Source organism: Parasteatoda tepidariorum, chromosome 8 (genome assembly GCF_982258835.1).
Source record: "Parasteatoda tepidariorum strain Cologne lab strain chromosome 8, Ptep-v5.0, whole genome shotgun sequence".
In the NCBI taxonomy this organism is placed as follows: Eukaryota; Metazoa; Arthropoda; class Arachnida; order Araneae; family Theridiidae; genus Parasteatoda; species Parasteatoda tepidariorum.
In genome coordinates this window covers 44,158,987-44,172,720 of record NC_141762.1, presented here as the reverse complement: position 1 = coordinate 44,172,720, position 13,734 = coordinate 44,158,987, and the positions used below count along the sequence as shown (strand labels likewise).

Here is a 13,734-nt window from a genome sequence, read left to right as displayed (position 1 = left end):
AAAAAAAGCAAAAATAGTCAAATATTTGAAAAATTTACTTTGAAGTTACTTACCGTTTTTTTAAAATTATTTTGGACTTGTTCGGAGCAGTTGGCATCTCTGTGGTTGCTACGCATTCATTATTGTTTTTGAAAGATAATTGCTTAAAAAAATTAGTTTACTTTGTTCTTTAAATATAAATTTATTATAATTTTATTTAAGAGCATTTTGATATCATGTAAATTGCAATGACATGCTTATTTGCCTGGATAATCATCTGGACTTGGAAAAAAATACTTAAATTTCGAAACACAAAATGTGCGATACAGTCAAAAGCAATAAATGAATAGTAAATCTGAATGTTAAATATAATAATAATATAATTTTATTTTAAGTAACAATTCAATCTGGAAAGGGCTTTATCTTCCCCAGTCTTTTATATTTTTAAAAATTTCAATGTAAATGTTAAGACGTTACGCCTGGCAACACCTTTCAATTAATTACCTCTGACAAAATTTCTCTTTTTTTACTATGTTCAACACCAGCATATAAGCATGAGCATATTAAATAACATAATAACATACAGAAGGTTTGTAAATTTTTTACAACAAATTATGACTAAATATTATTTAAAGCAAAAAAAGGAAAAAATATGCGAAGAAATTCGCTAAAAAACATTTAAAATTGCAATGATTTTCGAAAGAGTTAAAAACGAAAGAAAAAAAAATACGAGGAAAGTTTATAAATAAAAATGGCTCTTTCAACGCGTCAAATTTCAACTTTTTAGAGGGATTTCTGTGGGCTGATAAACGTCTATTTTTTATTACAAGTTTCACAATTAACAATTCTAGAAAAAAGCCATTGAATGTTGAATTTTCTAATTGCATCGAACTTCATTTACATTTATTACATAAAATTAATTTCATGCTTGTAATTTCAAGTTTCTAAGTGTTATAATGTTTGCATTGTAAAACAAAATATGACGTAAAGTTGAATATCTAAACAGGGACGCTGTCACTTGCGATTTCTTTTTATATCGAGAGGCATTGTGAACTGTAAAGGGTGTTTATAAAGTCGCAGACCCATTTTGATGTTTAATAACTCATAAAATAATAAAGATAGATTAAAATTAATAACATAAATGGTTAGATAGACTCAAAAAGTTTCATGACCCATGTCAATGAACTTCCACGTGTGCCCCCTTCGTGTGCACGGAGAATATCAAGTCGATAGTCAATTTCACGTCAGATAGCGGCAAGCATGTCGGCATCCACAGAGGCTATTGCGGTTGTAATTCTGGCTTTTAGGTCATCAATGTTAGACACGATCCTCCTGTAAACATTGTCCTTTATAAATCCCCAAAGAAAAAAGTCCAGCGGCGTTAAACGAAGGGGGCACACGTGGAAGTTCATTGACAGGGATCATGAAACTTTTTGAGTCTATCTAACCATTTACGTTATTAATTTTAATCTATCTTTATTATTTTATGAGTTATTAAACATCAAAATGGGTCCGGGACTTTATAAACACCCTGTATTACTCGTCGTATTTGAACTTGAGTACTTGAAACCATTTATAACTGTACAAGAGTTAGAATTTCATTCCGCAAAAAAACTAAAAAAAAATTTATTCAGTTTCTAACATATACTGCGACGGTAGCAATGAGCATGTCAATTAATTTATGCTAAAAGCAGATAAAAAATTTAATTTTAAGATAAAGGATGAAAATTTGTAGACTTTTTGTTTTTCATTTGGTTGAATATCACAGCCAGATGCAACTATCGCAATATATTAGATGCAATATATTGTTTCAAGCTCAAACAACGTATCTAAAAGAAATTGAATGTTTCATATAGAGTCTGAATAATAAAAGGGAAACAAGGAAATGAAATACAAGAAGAAATCTTAATTTCTCTTTTGAAAGTTACCCTAGGGAAGATCAAAAAGAAAAAAAATATGTAAGAAATTCTTTTTTATGTAGCTTTATTCAAACGGTAACCTTCGAGTAATAGCGATAATATTTATTTTATTTGAGTTTGAAAAATTCCAGATTTTCAGTAACTTCACATTTATGTATGCAATTTCTTAACATCAAATAAACCGACGTTTTATAGTTAAACAACATGTATTTTTGAATGATAAGATGTTTTTCTGTATGGGAATATTAAAACATGTAAATGTAAAGCATTTTGTTTGTACTAATATGTATGTTGACGTAAAACTCGAAGTTTGGTAAAACCCAGGTTTTATCGGTAAAACTTAAGATTTATCTAACTTTTTTACCACTTTTTTAAATTGTTTAAGGACCTTACGATCTCTGGTATGTCTACACGTATTAATGAAAAGTGGCTGTCATTCCTCAATTTTATGTGGTCATCTCTTCTAATGTTGGATGGTCATCGAATTTATAGTGTTACTGCGCCATCATATATATTTTTTGCTTTTTTCTCAGAAATAAAGATTTAATCATATCTGTGTCTTAAAGGTCCAGGTAATTAAAAAAATGTAACCTATGTATTGAAAACCAACAAAATACTGTATTTTGTATATAATTTCAAATTAAAATATTTGCCAATATAACAATCATAAAATATTAACCTCCAATTTCGTAATGTATTAAAATTTAATATGTTGATTCAACTATTTCTCAACAACGATGTTAATTCGACAATTTATCAATAACAATGTTGATTCAATATGTTTTTTAATATAATTACTTGTATTTTAAAGATTGAAATAAGTTCACATAATAGTAAAAATGAAATGAACAAAAAACTTTTGTGTAAATAAATTAAAAAAATAATTTAAAAGTTAAATTTTCTTTTTTTATTTTGAGCATTAACATTATTTTATAATTAAGTTTTTTATATATGTTTTGTAAATGCCCAACGTCTGGTAAATCCTAGGTTTTACCGGTAAAAATTAAGAATTATCAAAATCGCTTCGTAAAAGCCCGAAGAATGTTTTAATATAATTCCGTGTCAGACTTTTATCAAACTTTTGCGGTAAAACCAGGGAGTGACCAAAACCTTAAGGTAAAAATCCGAAACGAGGAGTTTCTTTTATCAGTAGCCAAAATTATTTTTGAAAATTGCTGAAATTCTTTCAGTAACTATCGAGATAATTGCGCGTTACAGCTAGTTTTTTTTAATTTTTTACATGGAATCTTATTTGTTGAAATAGCATAAATATTGTATCGTTTTCTATTTTTTTAAAATTATTTGCTTATTTATTTATTTTTTATTTCTTGAAACCGCCACATTAGTATATAATCGTAAATCAGTTCCATTGACAATCTTAAATCATCTCCTTTTTCTAAAACTTTTAAAATTTATATTCATTATTAAAAGATTAAAGTGAAGTTTAACCTTAATATACTCACTGTATACAATCTATGGTACTCTTCCTATAATGAGGACTGTTGGCTATGGTTAAATTATCTCTCCAAATCAAATACCAAACATAATAATCAATCAAAAATAATCTTTGTTTATTATTTTTAATAACTTGACTAATCAAGGGATGCAGGTGCCATTACCCGGTTTATTATACACTTGTAATTTTGATATAATTTGTATTCACAAAAAACTTTTGATTACTTAAATAAAATAAACATTAAAATTTTACATAATTTTTGAAAATCCAAATGTTTGAATTATAATAAAGCAAATGTTTGATTGTTTTTGTAAAGTGTACGGTGGTTTCCATTGCTAATTTGATGTATAACAAAATATCCGATACGCATTTTTTAAAACTATATGTGATGTATAATTGTAAGTCTTCAAAATCTAAACTAGATCCATGTGACCAAGATTCCGATGAGTATAGCAATATTGATGATTTGAAATATTGTCCTGAGAGAGCCAAGTGCGATGATTTAAGCAGTGAAAAGGGACCCAAGAGGAAGTGCAAATGTGTTATGGGATATGAACTTAATGCAAAATACTGGCAATGTCAAGGTAAATTCATTTACTCTTTTGAATTACTCATTTAGTCAAACATATGGTCATTCATAATTTTTAGCTTTTTTTTTTGACAAACATTTTTTAATGTAAAATTATTTATGATTTATATAACTAATTTTATCAGTTACATATTTTTTAAAAATTGAAATCGTTAATTTTTTTGTAAAAAAAAAAGCACTTGAAATTCATTAATTTTTACACGCTACAAGAAATTTGAATACTTTTTCAGTCCATTAATCCTTTACTTACGGCTGGTACAACTGAAAGTAGAGAATATCAGATGCTGTCATGCACCGTAGCCAAAAGGATAATTGAATTATGTGATTCAAAAGCCGCTTTATTCAGGTATCAAAACCAAAATGGTCTATCGCGTTCCGTTTTTGTAGGAGAATAGTTACCAGGCTTTCAATGAATTCTCAGATATCTGGCTCTCTGAAACAACGAGAGCCTCGAAACTTCGTTCAGGTAGATAAGACTTTTGTTGCCAAAAGTATCGGTGAAGTCACAATAACGCCGAAATGATCACTTAGTTGGTAACAGTTACATTGCGAATGAATGAGAACGTCCTTCCTTTGCCTGAAAGTTGTTATAGTGTGTTTTTAAAATCTAAAGTTACCAAGCAAAAATGCAGATTTTTTGGGAAAAGGATGCGTGGTAACCATAATATAAATATAGATTCATTATTTTCAAACACATATTTCGAAGCACTTATTTTCATGCAAAATTCATTTTTCATGTAGTTCAGTATTGCGCTCCTTTTGTCAAATATATTGTTATTTATAATTTAAAAATTACGTTTCGTTTTACCAATATATATATATATATATATATATATATATATATATATATATATATATATATATATATATATATATATATATATATATATATATATATATATATATATATAAAAATAAGCTTATAAATTATCCTTCTGTTAAAATATATCAAATATAAAATTTTGCTGAGATGTACGACAATAATATAACTTTATAAAATAATTTTATAGATAAGCAATTTACTAATACACAGATAATAAATACGTAATTTGTTACTGAGTGTCCCAGAAATATGACCAAGGATTAGAAAAATCCTATCTTCTAGAACCAGAAAATTTATTCTGGCTAAGTTCCGAAGTTAGTTACTAAAGGCGTCAACAGATGGCTCTGGAAACTGAGAAAAACTGTGTAAATGTATTGTGACAATTTCCGTGTCATTCATTACTGCATGATAGGAATATAATAAGCCTTATTGTTTCCTAATATTTCATTTCCTTTAAAATGTGTAGCGAATGAAAAACCCTGTACAAGTACTTATACTTTTTTGAGCAACTCCTTCTAAAAAAATATTAGTCTAATGCTTTGCAGGTCGATTTGCCTATCGGAAAATCGGCTGAATATTTTAATATTTTAAGATCAACAACAAAACTCGCAATTTTTTTTTAGTTCAAAACTAACCTTGTCACTCTTTTCATTTTAATTTTAAATTCTAAACATAATTTAATCCGACTATTTAATACAAAATTGTGATTTGCAATTGTATTATTTTCTTTTTTAGCATATATTTACTGTTCACATTAAATGTATACATAACTTATCTTAAAACATACCACATCACGTATGTAGGAAAAAGAATGCAATAATACATATTCAACATAGAAATCAATAAAAGCTCATTGGTATTAATTAAAACTCATCCTATCAAGCAAGACAAATTTTAACGAATACAATTTCTAGCAAGTTGTTTCGAATAATAACTTTGCTCGAAAAATGGCTGAGTTTTGAGAAAGCCCTCCTTTTTCTCTTATTGGAAATACGAAGAAAAAAAGTAGTGCCTACTTTATCAACGCAATAAATGCAAAATCAAAAGCCAAACTTTTATTTAAAAAGAATTGCATTACAAATAAGGTAATTAGTGAATATATAATTCTTCTTTTATTGGAAATGCAAAATGAGTTTCATTTCAGTGACACAGTGTGTTAGTAAATTTCTTATTAATTTTTCAGCTTCATTAGTTTTGTGTGCGAAAGAATAATTATTGGTTTTTAAATAGTTTTTCAACTTGAGTATGCTTGTTTTATAAAGATCATTATAGAGCATATTTGTCTTTTAGAAAAACCCCCAGAAAAGCCTACTCCTCGCCCAATTCCAACTTTAAGTCCTGTAAGTAGATTAAGATTTGCTATGATTTAACTTTTCAATTCGTTACTTATGCTTTCTGTTTTAAGAAATTTGTGTATTTAATCGAAGGTATTCGTTTACTGTTAATAAATGAAAGTTTATGGCCGGTTTCGTACTTTCAAAAAATATATATCTCAGGTAAAATATATTAACAATAATAATAATAATAGTAATAATAATAATCAGAAGAGGAAGAAAAAGGAGAAGTAGAAAAAGGAGAAGTAGAAAAAGAAATGGTAGGAAAAGAAGAAGCAGAAAAAGAAGAGGTAAAAAAAGAAGAAGCAGAAAAAAGGAGGTAAAAAAGAAGAAGCAAACAAAAGAAGGAGAATAGAAAGAAAAAGAAGAGGAAGAAAAAGCTGATAAGAAGATATGGAAAAAGAATTAGTAGAGAAAGAGGAAGAATATGAATAAAAGGAAAAAGAACAATAAGAAGAAAAGAAAAGAAGAATAAAAAGGAAAAGAAGGAGAAAATAAGAAAAAAAGAAAAAGAAATTAGCAAAAAAAAAAAAAAAAAAGGAGAAGAAAGAAGCTTAAAAGAAGAAGTAAGAAAGATAGAAAGAAATCGAATAAAAGAAGAACAGAGAGAAAAGAACAAAGGGAAAAGGTAAATAAGAAGAAAAGGTAAATAAGCCTATTTGGGTATCTCCTCACTTTCTTATAACTCCCAAATTGTGTGCGCTAAGATCTTAAAATTTGGTCATCGGGTGCAAGTTTTAGCCTTCAATCCTAGAAATCATTAATTTTTATATATATCTTTTAAGAAGAGATCTATGGAAAACGATTTTTTTTCTCACAAGATTACAGATGAGTTGTTGAAATTTAACTTGCAGACTATTTTTTCTTTTTACTTATTTATAGTAGCTCTGTTCAAACAAGGAACGAGTAACGATGGGAGTTTATTGAACGTACTTGTATAGTAATTTATCTCTGATTTTTATGTTACTTAAGCACAAGTGTGGTTAAATTGATTGTTTATTACCTTATTTTGTTTATTGAGTCAAACATGAAATTTTTAAAAAATTAATTTCAATTTCCATTTTCTATTTTTCTATTTCTTTCTTCGTATAATTTTACCATTGCATTCAATTCTTTCATAAAAAAGGGTTCCGTTTTTAATTCAGTCTTATTTCTAATGTTTTTTAAAAATGATCAAATGTTAACCAGAAAAGGAAAATACACAAAAAAACATGTTTTTTTATGTAATTATAACAAATAAATTTAAAAAACTTTTTTTCCGAAATAAATATTTGTTTATAAAATCCGATAATAAACTGAAGATTAATGTTGTAAGATTAGCTAAAATATCCTTTTTTTAGGAGAATCGTTCACATTTCTTTTGCTAATAGAAAAAACTTCAGAAATGATACACCTAGAGAGATTTATAAACACACTCACGAAGAAACGATACCTCATCTTAAGAGAAAGTCTTTTTAATTCAAGTATCTTTAATCTATTTTAGATAAAATAATTAAAAATGTAACTTTTTAATTAAAAGAATTTTAATAGTTAAGTCAACAGATTAAGATAAATAATTAATTATTTGAGTCCTAAATTTTTTGATAGAGTTAATTCTATCATCGCATTTAACAGCATGATATAAATAAAAAGGTGAATAAAATGCATATTATTTAAATATAATGTATAATCGAACTTAATATTGAAAAAATAATTAAATAGTTATAATCGTTGAAAACTATTAATGAATTCCAGACATAATTGTCGTTATCATTTTTAGACATTGCCTTATTGTTCCAATCAATTGATGTTTTAGACTTTTTGCAAAAAGAAAAGGATTTATTCTAGAAGTATATGTAACTTTTCCTTATATCACAACAATATATTGTTCCTAACATTTTCTTTACATACTTTTTGAACAATTATTTCTATACGAAATACTATGATTTCTTTAAAGTGTTGTAAATTAAATCAGAACAAATTAATTAGCTGATAACTAATATACGCATGCTGTTATGACAAACATGCAATACGTAAGCATGAAAAATGTATAAGCTAAATTTAAAACAATTTGATAAACGATTTAATAGCAATCAAATAGAAAGACGGAAATATCAAATGTAAAACTTCAATTTCAATTAAAACAAGGGAAAAAATTTAACAAGCATAATTAAACGCAAATATTTGATTATAATAATTGTTTTAAAGATATTAACAGTTTCATAATAATTTAACTTTTGAAGTTATTTGTTGTTAAGTTTTCAAGATTCGCAAAAAATATTCTTAATTATTTTGTGAAAAATATTTTGAATTATTTTGTGAAAAATAATTGAAGGCGAATAATTGTGAGAAATATTTTTAGACATATTATAATTATTCATTGTAAATGTAGCGATATATATTTTTATTCTTTAAAAAAAATGTCTTTTCCTAGGTTGAGAAAACAGTAGCTGTAGTTGTAACAAAGACAGCGAGTACAGTTCTTTTAGTTATGGTGTCTTTAACTTTGATAATTTTCATTATAATGAGGTAAGATATCTTGAAAGCTGCGCTCTCGAAAATTTAATTAACCCAATTCTTTTATTCCGTGCGCAGAAATGTTAAAATGTTTTTAAATGAAGATGGTGTCTTTTTTATTACATATTATGTCATTTTTTGAACATTTAATTTCATACGTTTTACTTCGTTCAATTGTTTAAAAGGTATTATTGAATTAATGAGTTTCTGTTATTTCATTTAATGAATCCAATTTGCGTTTTTACTTAAAGTTATTTAATAAATGGAGAGTTTAATTAGCACGTTAGCAAAATTTTGTAAACTTTGCACGTTTTTGAATGTTTATTGCAAAAATGCTTCGCGTAGCTTCATCTGTGAATCTAATCAATTTGTTAATGTAGAAAGCAAAGTTTTTTCAAATAATTGTGTAAGTAAAAGAAATTTCCATGGTTATAATAAAAGGTTAGCCTTTTATTATAAAGTGGCTGTTCAAATTAATGCAAGTAATGAGATTTAAAATTTTATTAAAATAAAGTAGGATGTAGAGTCAGACATATTTTGTATTGAGTAGTTTTTACATAATAAATTTAAAATTTATTAAAGTAAAGTATGATGTAGAGTCAGACATATTTTGTATTCAGTAGTTTTTACATAGTAACTTTAATTATTAAAGTATGATGTAGAGTCAGACATATTTTGTATTGAGTAGTTTTTACATAGTAACTTTAATAATTATTAAAGTAAAGTATGATGTAAAGTCAGACATATTTTGTATTCAGTAATTTTTACATTGCAATTTCAAAATTTTTAAAATTTTACTTACTGTATTAGAAAAGCAGTTTAGATTTTTTGTTATTCATTCGAAATTTAAAATGTCAGCTTATTTCATATTTACTGAATAAAGAATTTAGTATTTAAATTGATGTAATTTGATGCGGTTGCAGTTGTATGGTATAATTGAAATCATGACGAAATCAGGATCATAATAAAATCTTTATTCAGTAACAGTTGTAGAACTCGAGACACAAAATTAAAGAATATTTTATACAAAGGACTTTTTAAGTGAAATAATAAATTTTGTATAATAATATCAATGAGGACAGGCCATGGGAGATAAATCCCCCATGACCAGCCTAATCAACAGCCAAAATAAAAAGTGACTGAATTGTTCCCAATAGAGCATGGGAAGAGATCCATGGTTGGCGATTTATCAAAAGATAAAATAGTCAAAAACAAAGCTAATCTCACTTAATCAATATTAAATTGAAAGTAATTTGGCTATCGCTAATCGCCAAAAATGATCGGGAGAATAAGTACAACTCTGTAACTGAAACATTTTTGTGGTAAGAGAAATAAAGAATAAACAGTTACAAATAGTTTGCTTTCGATTTAGTAGCGACCAGTGAATTAATGAGTTTTACATTTTCATTGAATTAAAAAATTAGCCGTTACATGGATTGTTAAGAAGAGAATAAAATATTTATATTAGCTTTTTATGAAATGTAATAAAATTAAATAATTAATTGAACTTAATTAAAATTAAATTAGGAATGATTAAAAAGAATTAAATTTACGAAATCAAAGAAATTTTAGAAGCTGGGAAATATTTAATGCCTATTATGGCATTACAATATTGAATACTGATTGTTAATTAATAGAAACATCCTAGTAGTGAGCGTATTGATTGTATCAAACACGCATGTTGGAAAACAACAGTTAAAAAGGAAATTTAATACTCATAATTAGTATTTAATATGGTCTCTTTTCAAATTCTAAGCCAGTTTTATTCATATTTGCATAGATTTTATAGTTTTTGATAATTCTTTTTGCTAATTTCTTAGTTTTTATAGTATTTTTGAAAATCAAATTGGGCTTTTTTACGTTCTGCAATTGTGAAGCTTCCCTTGCAAATACTCATGGATGCTCCTTAGGACATACATACAATCATTCTAAAATAGCTAATTTTTCAAAAATTAGCCAACTACCAACTAGCAATTAGCCATTCAAAAAGTATTAATGTTTTTGGAAGAATTTTCGACGGGATTCTTCAGTTTAATATTTTCAAATTTTTTCTTTCATTATTTTTTTTTGGTGCTAACCTCTTTCGATTATTTCTTCAGCAAGAACTAGTAGACCTACGCTGTTGAGTGAAAAAATTTCTAAAAACATTTTTTCCCTCCATAATTTGGAAAAAAAATTACATTCTTGATTCAATTATTATGCATGTTTCTGTACATATTTTTTATTTATTAGTTTGCTTGATATTTCGCAAGTACGCTCAAAATTTAAAAAGAATATAAGAAATTTACAACATTTAAAAAGATATTCTAACAAATACATTTTATTTTGTAACCCGTGTTAAGGGTTAATTCATAGTGGATTTACGGCTGCATCAATATTTGACACCGCAAAACTCTTTGAATGAAACAAGCTCGTATTTATGGTTCGTGGACAAGTAAACCACGAAAACTTCTCATGATTAGCCCGGTCACAAAAATGACTAAGCATAATCCATGATCCATCAACAGCTGCATATATTTTTTGTTAACAAGGTGGAGCAAGCCCTGAGCAAGACAGGGCTAAAAAGAATAGAAGGGCTGATTCACTCCTTTGAAGTAGCTCTCGCAGCGCCAATCCTCCGATTTTCTCTAGTGACGTCACTTTGGCGCAAAGCTCGCCCTTTTACTTCAAGAACGGAGCGTTCGGCCTTACTAGCTCTAACTAATATTGGAGCATTTCTTTTTGCGAGATATTCTAAGACATTTGTTATTTTCTATAATGACTTTCCTCAGTTTCTGCAGTGAATTTACAGGAATTTAGAACTATTATCGAAAAGCCAGTTTGCGCGATTGAAACTCGAAAAATTTTTGATATAAAAACAAAAGGAAAAAATATAATTTTCCGCGTGTTCCCTAAAGTAAATGAACAACTATGCAAAGAATGGATTCCGAAATGACACAGTTAATATAAAGCAGCAATACGGTTATTCTGTCGTTAAGAACTTTTATAAAAATTCATCATCTAACTAGAAACCGCCTCGTTACTTCAAAAAGAAAAGCAGGTGAAAAAAATAAAAAAATGGATAAAGTTAAAGAAAATTAAAATGTAAATAAAAAGTATAAATAAAACTAGGGCTACCGCTCGCCAGCCCCCGAGAATTGCTACGCAATTCTTTTTTGTTTGCTTCGCAAACAAATTTTAATACATTTATATAAGGATATAAATGCGCGGCAGAGCATGAGTACGACTGTACGATTCTCCCAAATACTGATTTTCATCTATTTCTCGAAGACGATTAGCTGCCCTACTTCGATTTTCGCTTTGGCGGGCATTAGTAAGCTCTCGATTATTTTGTCGATTTATTCTTCGACGCTCTTGTTCATTTTGACGAAACGTGGGATCCAATCTCCGCTGTCTGCGATATTCTCGATCGCGATCTGTCCTGTCAGACATTATACTGAAATTCCAAATGATTGAAATGAGTTGAATAAATAAATGTGATTTAAAATTTAACCATTTTAAAGTAAGCAAGCCTCAGTAAGCTTTATAATAGCAAACAACAAAAATGTAAACATTAAAAGATATCAATCACTGGATAGGCATAAGAATGATAAGATAAGATGAGATGTAATCAGCAAAAACCCACTAAAAGTAAATCAACAAAAAGCTTTGACGCGAATGCGTTCTCTTTTCTGATTGGCTTAAAACTGCATCCTCGCTTGGATTAGCTACTTCTTTCATACTGTCACGTGATACCTTAGATTTCATTGGCTGGTGCGACACCATCATTGGATTTTTATATATAGTTAGATATATAGTATATAGTAGGAATTTTCCTAATTTCATAACATATTTTTTAATGTAGTTATTCTAAATATTTATGATTTTTTTTAAAAATTATATTCTCTTAATTTAAATATCTATAAATTATATCATCGTGAATTTAAATATCTATAAACAATTGTAAAATTTCTAATGTCATTATGAACCTAAATTATTATTTTGTTTCAGTAATTAGCGTTTAAGGTAGATGTTTCCTACTGATTAAGTATGAACAGATTGCTATTAACGGCATATTTCAAAATCAGGGATTCTAAATTTAACTCAACATATTGTTATAAAAGAATATGTAGATAAAAAAAGTGTCGATATATGCTTTCATTTTTCTTAATAATTAAAGTTAAAACTGAACTTTTTAAAATAAAGTATTTATAGCGTCATTTTTTCCAACTTGTAAAACATTTTTATAAGTTTAAAATGGTAATTTTTTTAATATAATGGCCAAGAAAGGTTTTTTGAACTATGTTTGTGAACGGAAATAATGTGTTAATTACATAAAGTTTGAAAGCTAATAACCAGAAAAAGTCTAAACTTATTTTTACAAAGAGAAAGATGCAAAGTTATTAATATCTTTGATTGCGATCTCCGAGATCTGTGGACACAGTGACGTCATGAGGAGGGAAATCGTAGCTTCAGCTCTAAGAGCGGAGTGAGCTAGCCCTTCTATTCTCTTTAGCCCTGGGAGCAAGATATGAATCGAAAAGTAATTGCCAGATAACGATGTCGCTTCATTGTCGCTCTTTAGTTACCTCAGATTTAAGGTGATTGTAAATAAGTGTTTATGAAGTTAAGTTTTAAGGATTCACACGAAAAAATATCTATCCTAAGATCCATTTATAAAAATGTATACCCAATACCTGAAATCTAAAGTGGTGGCAACTGTTTAAAAACTTCCCATTTTACAAAAAAAAAAAAAAAAAAAAAAAAAGGGAGAAAAAGGAGGGAAATTTTTGTTGCACTAATTCAAATAGTCATAAATATTTCAATAGAGCTCGCCTGAGCCGTAATGGTTGAGTGGTTAAAGCGTTCACCTTCCAATGACGATGAGGTAAACCGGGTTTGAATCCCAGCAATGGCTGGTCGATACGAATTCCGCATTTGGCTTGCACTGACCACAGTGCTGACGTAAAATATCCTCAGTGGTAGACAGATCATGGGTTAGAGTCCCCTTGTCGTCAGACTAACAGTTGGAAGTTTCCGTGGTTTTCTTCTCCATGTGAAGTAAATGCTGGTTAGTTTCATCAAAAAGTCCTCCGCAAAGGCAAATTTAACCCAATACTTCCTCTAGGTGTTCCCTTGTCTTTTTCATTGGGTTCAAA

At 27.9% G+C, this 13,734-nt stretch overlaps 1 protein-coding gene and 1 long non-coding RNA gene across 2 annotated transcripts in view; one reads left to right on the top strand and one right to left on the bottom strand.

Moving 5' to 3' along the window:
- Positions 1 to 13,734, bottom strand: part of LOC139425710 (uncharacterized) — a 126,122-nt gene that overhangs the window by 25,808 nt on the left and 86,580 nt on the right. The window lies entirely within an intron of this gene.
- The window catches only part of LOC107449122 (putative adhesion G protein-coupled receptor E4P), a 55,948-nt gene that overhangs the window by 24,201 nt on the left and 18,013 nt on the right, over positions 1 to 13,734 (top strand). Inside the window, exons 5-7 of the mRNA XM_043055188.3 lie at positions 3,777 to 3,938; positions 6,057 to 6,106; positions 8,514 to 8,608. Coding sequence (XP_042911122.1) covers positions 3,777 to 3,938; positions 6,057 to 6,106; positions 8,514 to 8,608 — 307 coding nt within the window. The remainder of the gene's footprint in view (positions 1 to 3,776; positions 3,939 to 6,056; positions 6,107 to 8,513; positions 8,609 to 13,734) is intronic.